The sequence below is a fragment of the Xyrauchen texanus genome, chromosome 9 (assembly GCF_025860055.1).
Source record: "Xyrauchen texanus isolate HMW12.3.18 chromosome 9, RBS_HiC_50CHRs, whole genome shotgun sequence".
Taxonomy (NCBI): Eukaryota; Metazoa; Chordata; class Actinopteri; order Cypriniformes; family Catostomidae; genus Xyrauchen; species Xyrauchen texanus.
In genome coordinates this window covers 9,860,416-9,881,162 of record NC_068284.1, presented here as the reverse complement: position 1 = coordinate 9,881,162, position 20,747 = coordinate 9,860,416, and the positions used below count along the sequence as shown (strand labels likewise).

Here is a 20,747-nt window from a genome sequence, read left to right as displayed (position 1 = left end):
AGGATGAAGTCATGTGAAGGAGGGACAAGCCACAATTATTTGTTGTGATTATCAACATTATGCCAAAAACCCTTGCAAAAACAGAGAAACTTATAGCAAATTGGCCATTGTTGCCAAAGATTTGCTACATGAACACCCCTACCCGTAAAGAGCTTCAAACCTCTGGCAAACATTTGCGGTGAATCACAAGACAATTTGCATGTTAACATAATGAGAGGCAAATTTGCGGCTAGTTTGCCAGAACTCTAGATTTTTTTTGTAAGGGAATGCTGTTGATTGAGCTTAACTTGTTTTGAATCTGAAATATTCCTTTAACATTTTCAATACACTTTAATATTATTTGCTATTTGTGATTTATTATTAAAACCAGATGCCGTCTAGCATGACATCATATTTTGTCCGTTGTGGTGTCTTAAGTACTTCTGCATTCTAAAAGCCTCGTTTTTGCTTAACTGACCATGCTAACCAGCTAATCCTTGACCCTCTGATGATATCAGTAGATCACACCTTCAAAATGTAAGCGATCGGTTCATCATTGATCATTTTTTATCGCTGCATCTGCGATGCTCTTGACTCGCCTAAAAGTCCAGAAATCAGATCAGTTTGTGCTCTGATATACGCACTGCGTTTATAGGCACTGGGATAGAAAGGAACAGTGAATAAAAGTAGGCCTAAACACAGTTAGCCTTTATGTTATGACCCCTAAACTTCTCTCATCATTTACTCACCCCCTCATGCCATCCCAGTTGTGTATGACTTTCGTCTGCTGAACACAAATGAAGATTTTTAGAAGAATATTTCAACTTTGCTAGTAAATGGTGACCAGAACTTTGAAGCTCCAAAAACAACATAAGGTAGCATAAAAGTAATCCATAATCCATAAGTGGTTAAATCCTTGTCTTCAGAAGTGAGAAACAAATCAATATTTAAGTCCTTTTTACCATAAATCTCCACTTTCACTATGAAAATGTGAAAGAATGTAAAAGTGAAAGTGGAGATTTATGGTAAAAAAGGACTTGGTGTCGATTAGTTTAATCAAACTTAAAATCATGATCGCCAAGGAGACTGCAGATGTCAAGATTTATAGTGAAAACTAGTTATATTTTGGTCTGTTCTCACCCAACACTGACTGGATCTCTTCAGAAGACATGAAATCACTGGAGTCTTATGGATTATGGATGCTGCGTTTATGTGCTTTTTGGAGATTCAAGGTTTTGGACCCCATTCACTAGCATTGTATGGACCTACAGAGCTGAAATATTCTTCAAAAACCTTTATTTGTGTTCATCAGAAAAAAGAAAGTCATACACATCTGGGATTGCATGAGGGTGAGTAAATGTGAAATGATGAGAGAATTGTTATTTTTGGGTGATCTATTTATATAAAATACAAAACCTGGTTGCAGCTAGAAGAATTAATAAGCTATTAACCAGAACATTTCGTGTGGAATCTATCATGCTTCATTTACCTGCCATCAAAATCACACCTAAATCGCTTCAACAGCCTCAAAGTCTTACAAAGGTGTGGTTCTTCCCTGCATAAGTGCAAGTGACAACATCACAGTTGAGACACTACTTGAGCAAGCACCGACAAAACCACAGAAGGGTGTTTCTCTACTAATTATGTGACACAAAGCTGGAAGTCTTTATTCAGTGAACACAACCTCAGGGTGAGAAAAAAATCTGGCAAAAATCCCGCTGGGCCGCTACAACTGAATTGTATCAGGAAACAAATATGTATATGTATATGTATGTGTGTATACATATATAATCTGAACATTATTCCAAACTATAAAAGTTCAGAATAATGTACAGATTTTGCTCTTATGGAAAGAAATTGGTACTTTTGTTCACCAAAGTGGTATTCAGCTGATCACAATGTATAGTGTTCAGAACTTCTTAAACTACTTCAAAGAGTTCTTATCAAAAAATCCTCCACATGCAGCAATGACAGTTTTACAGATCCTTGACATTCTAGCTGTCAGTTTGTCCAGATACTCAGGTGACATTTCACCCCACGCTTCCTGTAGCACTTGCCATAGATGTGACTGTCTTATCGGCTCCTCTCACACCTTACAGTCTAGCTGATCCCACAAAAGCTTGGGGTTAAGATCCAAAACACTCTTTTCCAATTATCTGTTGACCAATGCCTTTTTCCCACTCTAACCTTTTCTTTTTGTTTTTCTGCTCTCACTTTGTGATCAGATGAATGTCACTTTGGCGAATTAAAATACCAATTTTCTTCCAAAACAGCCAAATCTGAACATTATTCCAAATTCTGGCCCCCAATGTGTGTGTGTGTGTGTGTGTGTGTGTGTGATATATATATATATATATATACACACACACAGTATAAACCTTAAAAGAAACTGTGAACAATTACAGCATCAAAATACATACACTTTCCCTTAAACAAATATATACATTTTAACGATGAAACTGTTTATGCAGGGCTCTACGCTAACTTTTTTCCCAAGGAGTACATGCGCTCCTAAATGAAAATATTTAGGAGCACACAAAGAAATTTAGGAGCACAGTGAAAATTAAATACTGAGTTTATTAACAAACAATTTATTACATACATATTTATACTGTGTGTATGAGTGTGTGTGCGCGCGTGTACTAAGGGACACACATCTGTGGAACAGCACATACCTCCCAAATCACATATTGAACCCATGCCTACTAAAATCAAAGGATATCAGTTGTCCAGCTGCTTTTGTATGTTGAACGTCTGGCATACTTAGAGGTCAGCCAGCAATCTCTCATTATGTCAGCAATTTGACCGATCATCTCCACACGTTGTCGTATGTGGGATTCATGTAAACTCAGTTTTTGTGGTGGAGTCTGATAAGCGGCCCAAATTTGACGAAAGGTTCTTCTTTCACAATAAAGTATGTGCTGTTTATCTTTATTTTCAGCTACTTCCACTTCTCCTCCTCAGACTGCAGCACTTGCCTCCTCAAGGCTGCTGACACAGAGCCTGATGGTTTCTCCGGTCTCATCCAGAGCACTGGATATGCCGCCGCGAGATGTTTCGCTACACTATCTCTTTTCAGATTAGCGATGGGCATTCCGGCTCTTTTCATAACTGGTGTTAAAACAATTCTAATTAAATTATTAAATGTAATTACACTCTACCTTAACCACAATGTATTTAAAAATGCATTGATTTGTTAAGAAAAATAATACTATTAAACATTTTGCATTTAAAGTATAACTTATTGTATATAAACAAAGTGCATATAAATCTAACCAATCAAAACGAATACAGTCTGAACAGCATAATAGACAGGGCCACCGCTGGCCAAATTGATGCGTGATATGAGCGTGAAGCGATTGTCTGTTCCGCAACTGCTTTCGGGTCCTTGAATAACGTATAGCGAAAGAGTATGGGCAGCCGGTGGCCTTTCTGGTGCCATCCTAGGGTAAGATGGTACCCCCCTAGGGAGTTGATGCCCTACGCAAACTGCGCAGTATGCATGTAGGTAGCGGCGGTACTGATAATAGAATAATGCACCATATCAAAAAAAAATAATAATTTGCAAAATTGCAGCATCCCACAAATCGAAATAAATGTAAAAATTAGGATGTTATTTCACGTGTGCATTTAAAGTATAACTTTTCAATGTATATAAACAAAGTGCATATAACTGTAACAAATCAAATACAATCTGAACAACATAAGTTGTCTCCGCCCTCCCTCACGCATCTTTGGTTCATTGGTTGACACTGCGTGTCTGATTGACAGGAACAACAGGTGAGGCTTTTAGTCTGAGCGGACAGTCAGAACTAATGTGTGCGCTTGAGCATTTAGGCCTATATTATTTAATTCTTTTTTTCGTTATTTTTAAATCTTTTGATTATTCGTATCTTAATTTGTTTTTAAATATTTTTATAAATAGATTCTGATATGCGAGCCGGCTCCCAACGTTCACGAGCCGAATCGTTCGCAAATGACCATCACTATTTTAGATGCGTGTTTCCTGACACCAAGGACGAGATGCCCACCTGTTTCTGCCCTCTACGATATTTGCAGAACATGATGTTGTTATCGAACTCTAGCCATGAGAACATTTTGAGACAATTTTCATTGAATCTGTTCTCCCTCCAGTCCTACAGTGGACGTTGAAGTGACAGCTGTGGTCACGGTAGCTTTGCTCTCAGCATCCCTAACGTTAGCCGTCTCCGGTAAACCTTCTGAAGAGACTTCATTAGTTGAACCTTGCGAATCCCCCTTTCTCCTCATCTCTTTTTCGCTTAAAATAAAATGCGATGTCGCCTATACCGATACTTTTTTCCATTGTTCACCTTTCTCTCTCTGAATGGACCGCGTCATCACAGAAAACTCCGCTTTTGGAATGTGGGTTTTGTCATTTTTAAACAAATATCTTAAAAGGGGGGGTTACGTTTGTAATCTTTAATCGCACACTGTGCTCGTAAATAATTTTTCCAGTTCGCACATATCTATTTTTAGGGGCAAATGCGAGTGAAATACTCCATTTCTCAACATCTCTGATACATTATTTTATATTCTATTCAGGAACAATACTATAGGACTGGGACAAAGTGTTTTCCAGGAGTGACAGGTGATGTACTGTATGTTGTACAGTGTAGGACTGGTCTAGGAGTGAGACTTTTTTAAGCTAAAGATTATTCAGTTGACCATATACCCTAAAGGCTTCTTTGCACAACTTTACACACCAGCAACACTGTACAGGTGGAGTATGTAACAACTTGTAGTCTGGTTATCTTGTCAATAAATGCTTAGTTGACAAAAATTCTACGTGAGGCATCTTACAGTCAAATTTGATTATGTAACAGTTAATTTGCTTTTTGACGTCACTAAGCTCCGCCCCCTTGGTTATGGTCGCTCACTCCGACAAGCTCTGGAACTGACCAGTTTTTGGCTATATATTCTCATAAATGGAATGGATAATATCACATGGGCTGGAAGAGTGACATTGTAAAGCATATTTATCTAATGTTTAATTGTCAATTACACAGTAATTTGATTGAAAACAGTGGAGACTATGAATCAGAATAAAGAAAAACAATTATCACAGTCACTTGAAAAGAGAAAAGCGTCATTTGATAGTGATCACAAACCTCCTACTGAATTGGAGGTGTACCAGTGGATGTATTTTAAAGCCTACCTTCAAACTCAGTGCCTCTTTGCTTGACATCATGGGAAAATCAAAATAAATCTTCCAAGACCTCATAAAAAATTGTGGCCCTCCACAAGCCTGGTTTATCCTTGGGAGCAATTTCCAAATGCCTGAAGGTACCACATTCATCTGTACAAACAATAGTACTCAAGTATAAACACCATGGGACCACGTAGCCATCATACAGCTCAGGAAGGAGACGCAATCTGTCTCCTAGATATTAATGTAGTTAGGTGCGAAAAGTGCAAATCAATCTCAGAACAACAGCAAAGGACCTGGTTAAGATCCTTAAGGAAACAGGTAAAAAAGTATCTATATCCACAGCAAAATTTGTCCTATATCGACATAGCCTGAAAGGCTGCTCAACAAGGAAGAAGCCACTGCTCCAAAACTGCCAGAAAAAAGCCATACTACAGTTTGCAAGTGCACATGGGGACAAAGATCTTACTTTCTGGAGAAATATCCTCTGGTCTAATGAAACAAAAATGTAAGTGTTTGGCCATAATAACCATCGTTACGTTTGGAGGAAAAAGGGTGAGGCTTGCAAGCCGAAGAACACCATCCCAACCGTGAAGCATGGGGTTGGCAGCATCATGTTGTGTGGGTGCTTTTCTGCAGTCTTATTTGAAGTTGTTGCATACAATGTCTTTGAGTTTGAGCAACTGCATTAATGTAAACACATTTGCCCAAAAATTTAAAACATCCCCAACATTACCGACTGCATATGTTCAGATACAAAATAATACCTCACCACATTTTCAAACAAGCCTACACTTCCAGCGCAGCCGAGTAGATGTCATTTCCAATAAACAACGTCACATAGATTAACAGCATTTGGTGCTGATGTGTGAATGAATGGTACCATCAAAACGGAAGATGGAAAGTCATTGCATGTGTGAACAGCATGTGGTTAATTAACCAATAACGGCAACCCAACAATTTTTGTTGTCATTTAACTGGTTGCATGTCATTTAACTGGTTGCATGTGTGAAAGGGCCTACTGAGATATAAATGAGAATTACAAAGAATGTATTCTATCTATTATGGCAATAAAAAAAAAATTATTTCCCCACATCACAGACAGTGTTAATCTCGCCAACTAAAATACTGACTAAAATGTGAATTGATGAAGGGTTTTTTGATTTCATCAATGATAATGAAGACGAGACGAAATAGACACGTCATGACAATAAGCAAACGATTTTAATGAATTAAAAATGTATTAATAAAAATTCATTTTAAGCAAACTGTTCACAAAAAAAAGCAGAGAAAAAAATGTAAAAGATATTTATATAAAGATATTTACAATACATTAAAGGAATATTCTGGGTTCAATACAAGTTAAGCTCAATCAACAGCATTTGTGGCATAATGTTGATTACAAAAATAATTAAATATTTTGACTCGTCCCTCCTTCACTCTAAAAAAAAAAAACTAAAATCCAGGTTACAATGAGACACAATGAAAGTGAACGTGGACAATTTTTGAAGGGGTTAAAAGGCAGTTATATGAATTACTCTATTAAATCTCATGTATTATTTGAGCTGTAAAGTTGTTTAAATCATAACTTTTACAGTCATTTTAGGGTTTGTTGACAACATTGTCATGGTATGTGTGAAAATTCCAGGATATCAGCAGTTACAGAAATACTCAAACCAGCGCGCCTGGCACCAACAATCCTCCATACGACTATCTATTCAGCCAATCGTGTGGCAGCAGTGCAGTGCATAAAATCATGCAGATACAGTTCAGGAGCTTCAGTTAATGTTCACAACAACCATCAGAATGAAGAATATTGTGATCTTAATTTGATTAAAGCTGTTCAGTATGTATTTAATTAAATACAATTTGATCATAACTTTTATTAAAACATTTAACATGGAATCCAGAAAAATTTAAAAAGTCATAATTTGTATCTATAAAACTTTATGCAGTTCATTTAAAAAAGAAGTTTCTGTGTATTTTCATCAAAAATCTGCGTTTTTTATACATTTGTTGCATAAGTATCGAGTTAGTATCGATACAGAGGTACCAGAGCTGGTATCGTATCAAAGCCAAAATTTTGCAACTCAAATATATACAGTGCCTAGCTAAATGCATTCAGACCCCTGACCAATTCTCTCATATTACCGAATTAAAAATGGTATACTGAAATTTTATTCTGATTGATATTTTATTTTAAAACACTGAAACTCAAAATCAATTATTGTAAGTTGACATTGTGTTTTTGTTGGGAAATATTTTTTATGAAAAAAAAATATATATATATCTTGCTTGCATAATTATTCAACCCCCACACATTAATATTTGGTCGAGCCACCTTTTGTTGCAATAACTGGTTTAAGTCTTTTGGGGTGATTTTGATTTTGGACCATTCTTCTCATTCAATCCAGGTTGATCAGGTTGGTTATGTGTCTAAATGGGATTGAGATCAGAACTTTGACTGGGCCACTGTAGGACATTTATCTTTTTTTTCTTGAGCCGCTTCAATGTTGCTTTGGCCTTGTGCTTGGGATCATTGTCATGCTGAAAGGTGAATTTCCTCCCAAGCTTCAGTTTTTTAGCAGACTGAAGCAGGTTCTCTTGCAGTATTTCCCTATATTTTGCTCCATCCATTCTTTCTTCAATTCTAACAAGATGCCCAGTCCCTGCTGAGGAGAAGTATCCCCACAGCATGATGCTGCCACCACCATCTTGTCTTGAGGCATAGGAAGTGTTAGGTTTGCACAACAAATAGCACTTTGAGTTTTGGCCAAAAAGCTTTTTCTTGGTCTCATCTGACCACAAAACCTTCTCCCACATCACGGCTGGGTCACTCACAGGCTTTCTGGCAAACTCCTGACGTGCTTTCAGATTGTACTTTTTGAGTGATGGCTTTTTCTTGCCACCCTCCCATAAAGGCCAGCGTTATGCAATGCTCTTGATATGGTTGACTGGTGCACCATTACTCCACTCCCAGCCACTGAACTCTGTAGCTCCCTCAAAGTGATTGTTGGCCCTTCTGTGGTTTCTCTCACAAGTCTCCTTTTTGTTAGAGCGCTGAGTTTTGAGGGACAGCCTTTTTTGGCAGTGCCTGGGTGGGGTGGTGCAGCTTCCACTTCCTGATTATTGATCCAACTGTGCTCACTGGGATATCCAAACATTTTTATATTATTTTGTACCATTTCCCTAGTCTATGCATTTGTATTACTTTATCTCTAACTTCTGTGGAATGCTCTTTGGTCTTCATTTTCCTTCAGATTCACAGCCTGACCAATAATACTTCAACAATGGGTTTTTTTAACCAGAAAATGTGATTTCAACTTTAATGATTCACAGGTAGATGCCAATGGTAAATTAATTGTGTCCTCATTAGGGCAATGTCTAACCTGGCAGCTTCCAAAGCACATGAGTTAAATACTTGTGCAAGCAAGACATTTCAAATCAAATCAATTTTCAGTTTTTTTTATTTTGTTTTTATATTTCCCAACATAAAACCAAATTCAACTAACTAAATAATTAATTTTGAGTTCCAGTGTTTTAAAATAATATATCAAACAGAATGACATTTTATTGCACCATTTGTAATTCATAATATGAGATAATTGGTCAGGGGTCTGAATACTTTTGCAAGGTACTGTGTGTGTGTATATATATATATATATATATATATATATATATATATATATATATATATATATATATATACACACAGTGGGTACTGAAATTATTCAGACCCCTTAAATTTTTCACTCTTTGTTATATTGCAGCCATTTGCTAAAATCATTTAAGTTCATTTTTTATTGTACACACATATTGACAGAAAAACACAGAATTGTTGACATTTTTGCACATTTATTAAAAAAGAAAAACTGAAATATCACATGGTCCTAAGTATTCAGAACCTTTGCTGTGACACTCAAATATTTAACTCTGTCCATTTCTTCTGATCATCCTTGAGATGGTTCTACACCTTCAATTGAGTCCAGCTGTGTTTGATTATACTGATTGGACTTGATTAGGAAAGCCACACACCTGTCTATATAAGACCTTACAGCTCACAGTGCATGTCAGAGCAAATGAGAATCATGAGGTCAAAGGAACTGCCTGAAGAGCTCAGAGACAGAATTGTGGCAAGGCACAGATCTGGCCAAGGTTACAAAAAAATTTCTGCTGCCCTTAAGGTTCATAAGAGCACAGTGGCCTCCATAATCCTTAAATGGAAGACGTTTGGGACGACCAGAACCCTTCCTAGAGCTGGCCGTCCGGCCAAACTGAGCTATCGGGGGAGAAGAGCCTTGGTGAGAGAGGTAAAGAAGAACCCAAAGATCACTGTGGCTGAGCTCCAGAGATGCAGTCGGGAGATGGGAGAAAGTTGTAGTAAGTCAACCATCACTGCAGCCATCCACCAGTCGGGGCTTTATGGCAGAGTGGCAAGACACATGAAAGCCTGCATGGAGTTTGCTAAAAAAACACCTGAAGGACTCCAAGATGGTGATAAATAAGATTCTCTGGTCTGATGAGACCAAGATAGAACTTTTTGGCCTTAATTCTAAGCGGTATGTGTGGAGAAAACCAGGCACTGCTCATCACCTGTCCAATACAGTCTCAACAGTGAAGCATGGTGGTGGCAGCATCATGCTGTGGGGGTGTTTTTCAGCTGCAGGACAGGACGACTGGTTGCAATCGAGGGAAAGATGAATGCGGCCAAGTACAGGGATATCCTGGACTGAAAACCTTCTCCAGAGTGCTCTGGACCTCAGACTGGGCCGAAGGTTCACCTTCCAACAAGACAATGACCCTAAGCACACCGCTAAAATAACGAAGGAGTGGCTTCACAACAACTCCGTGACTGTTCTTGAATGGCCCAGCCAGAGCCCTGACTTAAACCCAATTGAGCATCTCTGGAGAGACCTGAAAATGGCTGTCCACCAACGTTTACCATCCAACCTGACAGAACTGGAGAGGATCTGCAAGGAGGATTGGCAGAGGATACCCAAATCCAGATGTGAAAAACTTGTTGCATCTTTCCCAAAAAGACTCATGGCTGTATTAGATCAAAAGGGTGCTTCTACTAAATACTGAACAAAGGGTCTGAATACTTAGGACCATGTGATATTTCAGTTTTTCTTTTTAATAAATGTGCAAAAATGTCAACAATTCTGTGTTTTTCTGTCAATATGGGGTGCTGTGTGTACAATAATGAGGAAAAAAAATGAACTTAAATGATTTTAGCAAATGGCTGCAATATAACAAAGAGTGAAAAATTTAAGGGGGTCTGAATACTTTCCGTACCCACTGTGTGTGTATATATATATATATATATATATATATATATACACACACACTGATCAGCCACAACATTAAAACCACTGACATGTGAAGGGAATAACATTCTGCTCATAACAATGGCACCTGTCATTGGGTGGGATATATTAGGCAGCAAGTGAACAATCAGTTCTTGAATTTCATGTGTTGGAATCAGGACAAATGGGCAAGCGTAAGGATCTGAGCAACTTTGATAAAGGCCACATTTTGATGGCTAAACTCTAAAATGGCAGGTCTTGTGGGGTGTTTCTGGTAGGCAGTGGTTAGTACCTACCAAAATTGGTCCAATCAAGGACAACCGGTGAACCGGCGACAGCGCCCAAGGACCATTTATGCTCGTGGGGAGCAAAGGCTAGCCTGTATGGTTCTATCCCACAGAAGAGCTCCTGTAGCACAGGACTTACACAACTTAATGCTGGCCATGACAGAAACGTGTTGGAACACACAGTGCATCACAGCTTGATGAGTATGGGGCTACATAGCCACAGACCGGTCAGACTGCCCATGCTGAACCCTGTTCACCACCGAAAGCTTGTGCGCCGTTTACCTGGGGAAGAGATGGCAGCAGGATGCACTATGGGAAGATGGCAGGCAAGCGGAGGCAGCGTGATGCTCTGGAAAATGTTCTGCTGGGAAACCTTGGGTCCCGGCATTCATGTGGATTTGCAACTTGCAACTTACAGGAATTAAAGGATCTGCTGCTAACGTCTTATTGCCAGATACCACAGGACACCTTCAGAGGTCTTGTGGAGTCCATGCATCGATGGGTCAGACCTGTTTTGGCAGCACGAGGTGGATCTACATTAGGCAGGTGGTTTTAATGTTGTGGCTAATCGGTGTGTGTGTGTGTGTGTGTGTGTGTGTGTGTGTGTGTGTGTGTGTGTGTGTGCATATTATTTAACTCAGCAAAAAAAGAAATGTCCCTTTTTCAGGACACAAATTTACACATGCTAAATTTGCTGAAAATAAAAGCAGTTGAATCTGAGAGGATGTTTATTTTTTTGCTGAGTTTATATATACATTATTATTATTATTTTCATTTATGCAAATTATTGTATTTACAAATAAATTATTTTTATTATCTACATTTTTTTTCTTTTTTAGATTATTACTATTTTACTCATTTTATTTATATATCATATTATTTATAATTATTTAGTATAAAAACTATAATGTAATTGTATAACTTTGTTTAATTTTACCAACACTTGAAAACACACTTTTAAAAGGATTCCTGGGTTACAAAAATTTAAATTAGGTCAGTTTGTGGAAATAAAATATTCTGTATGAAAATGTCTTTCCTAACACATTCCTCCAGGAATGTAAAGTCTGAGGAAAATATAAGAGGCTGGAAACACTGATGCAGGTCATTTGGTCCAGGGAATAGAGTCATCCCCAGTGTACCGCGAGAAACTGTCACAAACTCTCCAAGAACACAGTGGGTTTGATCGGCCCTTTGCCCTGCGGTACATGCAGTTCTAGAATCTCTGCACACTGCAGCTTTATTAGACAAGTCATATCTCGAGCTACCTCTGTAACAGGAAGTATCACAGGCGGATGCAGGGACAGGTGAGTTGATACACATGGAAAAGACAGGTAAGAACAGGCCAGAGGTGAGGGAAAGCTTCAGATGAATAAAACAAAAGTGCCTCTACTCTTACTCTTTGCGCAAGTAAACACAAGGCTTAGGTCTATACAAAGGCTGTGTAACTAGGAGGTTACGGAATTGATCATAATCACTTGTGCCATATAATACACAATAGTTTGAACAGGATCTTTCTATAAATCCATCAGTCCAAAGCTACAGATTTAGAAGACACTGCAGTAACCCAATAATGGGTTACTGTTCCTTGTCTTTTCCTGTGAGTCTCCAAGCTCCCAAACAATGCATGGCAAAGCATATTTTGAGTAAAAGTACCATAAGAAACTTTGAGAAAGAGCATTTTAGTCAACCAAACATTTCAGTCAGTCAAATGTTAGATATAGGCAAACTGCGAATTCTACACATAAAAAATGCCAAAATCAACAGTAATGTCACATTCTATTAAGTTATCTCAAACTGATTTCGGTTCTGATTTAAAACTCAATACTACAATGGATGACAGGCTTGCATGCATCATTTGCTGTGTGTTGCATCAAATATATTTCTTCATTCTTTCACTTGTTTACTCATTCATTTATTGCTGCTAGACTCAATACAGCCTACTCTATTTAGTCTGCTCACTACAGTTCCACCTACACCATTACATACTCCAATTGTGTATTCTGCTGCTGAATGTCTACTGTGCATTACTGAACTGCATATTGTATATTGTGTCTTGTATATTCTGCATACTATATATTGCATGTAATGATAAATGATGAGTAACTGGAATTTGTTTTAAAAGCTTTGGAGCAAACCACATGGCCATAAGACATGAATTTGGATTCTGATTTAGGACTGGGATGAATGGTTTTATGTTGATAGAGGCCTACGATAAGTTAAAGAAAATGAATAGGCCTACAAAGTTCACTGCAATGTTTCATAATTCTATCAAACAAGTTAGCATAGTACTATATTAGACTTAGCCTAGTGATAGAGCCTAGTCCAAATAGCCAATGTTTTGGCTATCTGAGATTGTCAGAACAGGCATATAAGGAAAATATTTCAGTGTATATTTACACTGGTGGCCAAAGGATTGAAATAATGTACAGATGTTGCTGTTTTGGAAGAAAATTGGTACTTTAATTCACCAAAGTGGCATTCAACTGATCACAAAGTAGAATTAGGACATTACTGATGAAAAAAACCAAAAAAAAACAGCACCAACACTATTTAAAAAAATATATATATTTGATCAAATCTTGACAAGCCCCATTTCCAGCAGCCATCAATCAGACACCTTATTCCTGAGTAATCATGTTAAATTGCTAATTTGGTACTAGAAAATCACTTGCCGTTACATCAAACACTGCTGAAAGCTATTTGGTTAATTAAATTAAGCTTAACATTGTCTTTGTTTTGAGTTGCCACAGTATGCAATAGACTGGCATGCCTTAAGGTCAATGTTAGGTAAAAAAAAAAATGGCAAAAAAGAAACCGCTTCCTCTAGAAACTCATCAGTCTATCGCTGTTTTGATGAATGAAGGCTATACAATGCTAGAAATTGCCAAAAAACTAAAGATTTCATACAAAGGTGTTCACTACAGTTTTCAAAGTCAAAGGACAACTGGCTCTAACAAGGTCAGAAAGAGATGTGGAAGGCCAGATGTACAACTAAACAAGAGGATAAGTACATCAGAATCTCTAGTTTGAGAAATAGACACCACACAGGTCCTCAGCTGACAGCTTCATTGAATTCTACCCGCTAAATCCCAATTTCATGTACAACAGCAAAGAGAAGACTCAGGATCTGCAAAGCTGTCATTGCTGCACGTGGAGGATGTTTTGATGAAAAATCTTTTTAGTTTAAGAAATTGCGAAAACAAAATTCAAATTGTAATAGTAATTTTTCACGTTATTAATGTCCTGACAATACATTGTGATCAGCTGAATGCCACTTTGGTGAATAAAAGTACCAATTTCTTTCCATATGTATTATTATTAACATTATTCCAAACTTTTGGCCACCAGTTTAAGTAAATAAGGAACTTAAAACCCCATTTCAGTTAACCAATTATAGGAATGTTCTTGAAGAATGCATATGGTCCAATTGCACATACACACCGATGTATCAGCCATGTACCAGTTTGGTATCGGTCGCTATAAAGCTATTATCTGGACAAATCGGACCGATTGTTTATAAACAGCTGATGATCCGGTCCATTTATTTCCAGTCAATCAAAAGGGGTTTTGTGATGCGTATCGATATAAAACAATATCAAAATAAATATCGTAACAATGTTTTTGGCATATTTATTTTCATATCGTTCAATATCAGTTTTTATCACGATATACATTTCATACCATTAATGGGGAAGGAAATGCGCTAAACATGTTTGCTAGACCTCAAGAATAAATGTAGACATAACTTGTTCATTTACAAGTAACCTCCACTGAGTAAGATACCTTTTAATTTGAAGTTCAAGAAGTATACTCAGTTTAGGATTTAATCCTATATGGTGTGATCTATTTTGTTTTATGACATTTTGCCAATTTCATCATCTTCAGCAGATGTTTGACTCCACCGAAATATTTTTTTTGTGACGCTCCACACTCCAGCTCAGTAAGCTGAAATGCATCCACCAATAAACATTACAAGAAGAAGAAACACTTTCTTGCCCGTGTCAAATCATAAGCGGATGTGACAGCGCTATGGATAATGAAAAAACATTTAACTAAATAGTGCATAAATAAACAGCAATCGTGTTGATGTCGGAGTTGTTGTTGCGTTCAGTTGGTAGCTGTATTGCATTGTCAGTGCTGTCTTGCTCGATACACAATGATATCATATTAGCCAGCTACAATTTCTCCGGAAGTGACGATTTCATCCTTTTGAACACCCTTGGATGAAAACCCGGCTTTAATCACACATTGTTTTTGCAATAATATGGTTTTTCACGTAAATTAAATTCACAACTTGGAAACATAGCTACTGACAGCAGAGTTGCAATTTGCAGGATTTGCACTGCAAGAATTTCATAAGGTGAAACTACCATTAAAACATTTATCAATAATTTGATTACTCACCCTAAAATTTGATACAGCAAGGAATATGACAAGTATGGGGTAGGCTATTTTAAATTCAAACTTCATTATTCAGAATTCTGCTATTGTGAGATAAAAACATTCAGAAAATGTATTCTACCAATTTAATGTGAGCCTGACAGGAGGCTATTCAGAATTCATTTAATTGAGTTATGTGCTTCTTCTTTCAGAGTTTTGATTATAATTGAGAAAAACAGAAAAAGCCTTTATTTAAATGTATTTCTATGTTGTGTAATAAATTATCAGTGGTTTGAAACAAGGTGGCAAAACCTAAACACAAATGTTCCTAGTAGATACAAGTGGAAGAAAAATAGGCCCCAACAAGTCACCACAATGTTTCATAATTCAATACATAAGATATACTGAATATTAGACAAAAATATATTAGAATTAGTGATAGACTGATATATTGGCCATTAAATGCAATATACTTACAGAAATCTGTGCAAATCGGACATCAGATTATTGTTTACAAACAATGCAATTAATTACCAGTATGTATGCCCCGATCAGGATTTTCACAACCAATAAAATAAATAATTTTCTTGTCATCTAATGGTACGATACAGATACCGATCCCTAACCTATTTTTCAGCAGCTCGGTCATAACTGGTTATATGTAAGCTTTCTGCTGCCTTTTCATTTTGTTCGTTGTTGGTAATATTAGTTCCTCTTTCAGTTATTCTCATTGGAACTTTAAGTTTCGTGAGGTAAGAAATAAAAAGAGAGCAGAGGAAGAGCACGTGAGTGAACTGAAGAGTTGCTAATGGTGATGCCATTTGCTCGAGCGCTATTTCATAAAGATTTTTGAATTATAACTCATCTTGTAACCTGTGTTATTATTATTATGATACCTATGGGATGATAATAAAGACAGTTTCACAGCACACAGCGGTTAACCTTTGCAGTGTCGCATGTGAAATGCCATATACTGTACATAAGCTTTTTATTTCCGCCACACCACTCACACTGCATCGTTCTTAACTACAGAATCAAGTTTGTTGTCTTACAACATTCGGCCAGTGTCCCCCACACACATGTGATGACAAGACTTAAAGGAGTCGTGCATCTTTTGGGACATGGGCGATCGGATTATGCGTTTTGCCAAATGGTGAACGATACCAATCGGTGGCTGATGTCATAAGAAGTGTATATCATCCAAAACAGTTCGGTGGCCGATCGATCCATAGAAAGTGAATATGGGGCGAAACCGATCGAGTCATAGGAAGTGAATGTCGTCCGATACCGATCGAGTCATAGGAAGTAAATATTGGCCAATACTGAACAAGTCATAAGAAGCACATATCGTCCGATCCCGATCAGTGGCCTATCGATCAAGTCATAGGAAGTAAATGTATGCCGAAACTGATAGGTGGCCGATCGATTGAGTCATAGCAAGTGAATACCGGCAAATACCGATCGAGTTATAGGAAGTAAATATCGGCCAATAGCGAATGAGTCATAAGAAGTGGATATCGTCGGAAACTGATCTGTGGCCAATCGATTGAGTCATAGGAAGTGAATATCCTCCAATACCTATCAAGTCAAAGGAAGTGGATATCGGCCATTACAGATCGAGTTATAAGAAGTGTATATCATCCGACACCGATCAGTGGCCGATTGATCGAGTCATAGGAATTAAAAATTGGCTGATACCAATTGAGTCATAGGAAGTGAATATCGGCCGATACAGATAGGGCTGGGGAAAAAAATCTATTCTGTTACAAATCGCGATTCTTGAGCCAAACAATTTTAAAATCGACTCCATGATGAAATTTGTTTATATTTAATAAAAAAAATACATGTTTATCTTAATGCTACAATGATTTATAAATAAATATATTAAGCTATACTTGTGCAGAGTTCCACATTAACAAGGTTTTCTCTCCGAGATGTTTTGTCACTTTAATTATTTACATTTACATTTAGTCCTTTAATGCACCGCTGCTACAGCCATCAAGCGCCATATGTTCACTGTCAAATGTCAAAATCTTGTGCTGTGATCATTGTTCCTGTAATTATGCATAATCCAAAAAATGATATGAGATGTTGTTGAGAGTATTTGTCAGGAGTCATTCTGCAGATTCTGTCTGACACTGCTTTAATAAATAGCTTAGTTGTAAATTGGTTAATCAAACCTTTGGATGCCGTAAACTAGGCTACATGTCATGCCCCCAGAGTTTTTGTATCAGAACATCCAATGGCAATACTTACACAATTGCAATAATGCACTACATATCGAATCGGCTAGGAAATATCATTGTAATATCGAATTGGGTGGTCTGCGGCAATTCCCAGCCATAGATACCAATCGAGTCATATGAAGAGTATATCGGCCGATCGATCGAGTCATAGGAAGTAAATATCGACTGATACTAATCGGTGGCCAATCGATCGAGTCATAGGAAGTAAATATCGACTGATACTAATCGGTGGCCAATCGATCGAGTCATAGGAAGTAAATATCGACCAATACTAGTCGGTGGCCGATCGATCGAGTCATAGGAAGTAAATATCGACCGATACTAATCGGTGGACGATCAATCGAGTCATAGGAAGTTAATATCGTCCGATACCGATCGGTGGCCAACCGATTGCAGCATCCCTAATTATCAATTATTTGATCATATACTTTCAAATAATTTAGCGATATTATTTGATCGTTATTGTTTCATTTAATGCATATTACTGCTATACAATCCAGCTTCGATCTAAAGGTGATGATAGTTTTATTATTTTTGCCATTTCTCTCAACAAGGGGGATGGCATCCCTTCGCATCCTGCCTCAATCGGTGCATCCCTATTGTCAGAATTTAACTGTCTCTTTTTATTATGCATACTGTTCCTGAAATTCATTGACTTAACAGGCCATAACAGTCAACAAAATAATTACAGTTTTAAATGTCTGATATTAGGTGTTAGACATTCCTGGGCATTGCTTGTACAAATCTACAACAGTAGATGTAGTAGTTGTCAAAGTCAAGTATAATAGTGGCATCAATGCCAGTCTCTGAAAGTTCAGTTTGAAAACATGCAGTTATGTTCGGATTTGATACTTCATCCCCTTTAATTCAGCGAGACATTTAAGACCACAACTTTTCAATAAAACAAACCTATCTATGTGCTCATGTGTGCAACAGCCTTGAAGGCATTGAATGAATCAGATCAAATGAATTGCTTTGCAAGTTAGTATCACAGCAACATAAAATTACACTGGATATTGAGTTATGAACTTGATATTACTAAACATTCGCACTGTGTGTACAGTCACTTCATTGAGGTAAAACAAGCAAACACTTAATGCAAATACAGATCATATTTAAGTTAATTGCTAAGCAGTGGATTAGGCTAGTGAAGCCTAGTGGTAAAAGGCCCTGGCTGGCAACTGAAAGGCTGTGGGTTCAAACCTGGTTGTTACAAGGGGGGTTGAACCTGTAACAAGTCGTGTAGTGTCAATTGTTTTGGACAAGATGGGACCTATAATTAGTAATTCGTTCGTGTATGTTCAATTGAATGGCCAATAAGATCAAGTACGATTCTGTTTCTGAGTTGTTTTGTATACGGTATCCTACAATGCTGTGCATTTCACATTTATGTAGGGTTGTGTTGATTTTGGCAAGCAATTTAACAGATAAAATGTCTAGTAAAACGAATCATATCTTCTCAATAAAACGTATAACACTTACCAGCAGACAGTCTGTGTTGATCTCTGATTTGGGATCCTTCAGCATGGCATCGATCTTCTCGAAACGAGCTGTCAAACTTTCTCCAGCAGACATGTTGATTACTTGTCGGATGAGTTTAATTCAAGAGATATGAGTTTATCCGGCTAAATTTAGCGAGTTAGCTCGCTAACTTCCTCTGCCCTCACAAAGCAATAAACACTAGTCTTATCAAAGCAACGTTTTGTGTCTTACAGCCTTGTTATCACTCTCGCTGAAACGTATAAAAGACCGAGAGTTGATAAAAAGCCACATTTTCAAGAAAAATCAAAACAACAACAACATAACGAGATGTCTGGATTAGTCCATGACAATTTAGCAAACAAACACAAAAAGTAGCAGCAACAGATTATACTGTGCTAAGCTAATTTAGCTTCAGGAGGAATGAGGGGATCAGAAGTCTTAAAAACATACAAGTTGATCACATTTACGCACAAGTGCGTGATAAAATAAGTGTTGCAATGTTAGTATGCGGCCACATGAAGTTCGTTTCTCCAGGCCTGTGTCCATATAAATGAGTGCCAGGCCAAACGAGTCTGACAGCTGCAAAGAAGTGGCGAAAAAAATTTCGCCTTGCAAATTTCGATCAGTAAAAACACGATCCTGGTTAAAACGAGCTTTGGTAAATCCTTCTGCGTTTAATCTCTAGTGGTCCGCAGGACAGCTTTAAGTTTCCCAAAGAGCATGTAATCCATGAGGTTGTAACAATACGCATAAATCAGGCTTTAATCGGTGCTAGTTTAAAAAACAAAAACAAAAAAACGAGGTGCCCGATTTTCTCCCACTGCCTGACCAACATGTCCGCCTTCCTGTTGAAACACCACGAAGAGTCAACTTCGAAATCTCGCTAACTGCGCATGTGCACAACCTCCGTTGCGCTTACAGGATGCAAAATCACGAATCCTACTATGGTAGACGTTTAGCTCATGAATATTAATTAGACAGACGTGCCGCTGCGTTTTGATCTTCCTGGCGCGTAAAGTTATGTTTCCGTATTAATATTCATAAGACAAGCATTCACCAGTAGCATTTGTTAATTCAAAATCCGTCTCGTTTTAGCTAATTAAGTAGTTGTTTCGGCCAACTTTAATTTACATAATTAATATTCATGAGTTACGCCTTCACAATAGCAAAAATTCAAAGTATAGGTTTAGGTTTATGGTTAGGGTTACAATTCAAAGGATGGAGGCATGCCGCTTTATAAGAGTGTGCCCCCCTGACGTGAAACACTTCAGTAATATTTTTACACACCTCAAAAATATGCATCATAATGTGCTATAATGTGTAAACTCTGACATAGTCTAGATGTATGTATAAGAACATTATTTAAAAATATTACAAACTGGGGCCTGGGTAGCTCACCGAGTAAAGACGCTGACTACCACCCCTGGAGTCACAAGTTTGAATCCAGGGCATACTGAGTGACTCCAGCCAGGCTACCTAAGCAACCAAATTGGCCCAGTTGCTAGGGAGGGTAGAATCACGTGGGGTAACCTCCTTGTGGTTGCTATAATGTGATTCCTTCTCGGTGGGGCGCATGGTGAGTTGTGCATGTATTGCACTGGAGAATAGTGTGAAGCCTCCTCATGTGCTGTCTCCACGGTAACACGCTGAACAAGCCACGTGATAAAATTCTGGGATTGAAGGTCTCAGACGCGGAGGCAACTGAGATTCGTCCTCCGCCACTTGGATTGAGGCAAGTATTTTTAATTATTAAATGCAAAAGTGCTTGGAGTCTTCAGTTACAGAAACAGAATGAGCTTTATTGCCTAGTGTGCTCATGTAAACAAGGAATGTTTTTGGGTGATAGAAGAAACAATTGCACACAGAACATTACAGTGAGACACAGAATATAAGAGTATAA

General features: G+C 37.8%; 1 protein-coding gene across 2 annotated transcripts in view; it reads right to left on the bottom strand.

Annotated features, from left to right (window-relative positions):
- Positions 1-19,688, bottom strand: part of LOC127649785 (rho-associated protein kinase 1-like) — a 90,018-nt gene extending 70,330 nt beyond the window's left edge. For both annotated transcript variants that reach the window (XM_052135017.1, XM_052135018.1), the window contains exon 1: positions 18,848-19,688. In XM_052135017.1, the coding sequence (XP_051990977.1) occupies positions 18,848-18,940 (93 nt within the window). In that variant the 5' untranslated portion in view covers positions 18,941-19,688. The remainder of the gene's footprint in view (positions 1-18,847) is intronic.
- Positions 19,689-20,747: the final 1,059 nt, after the last annotated feature.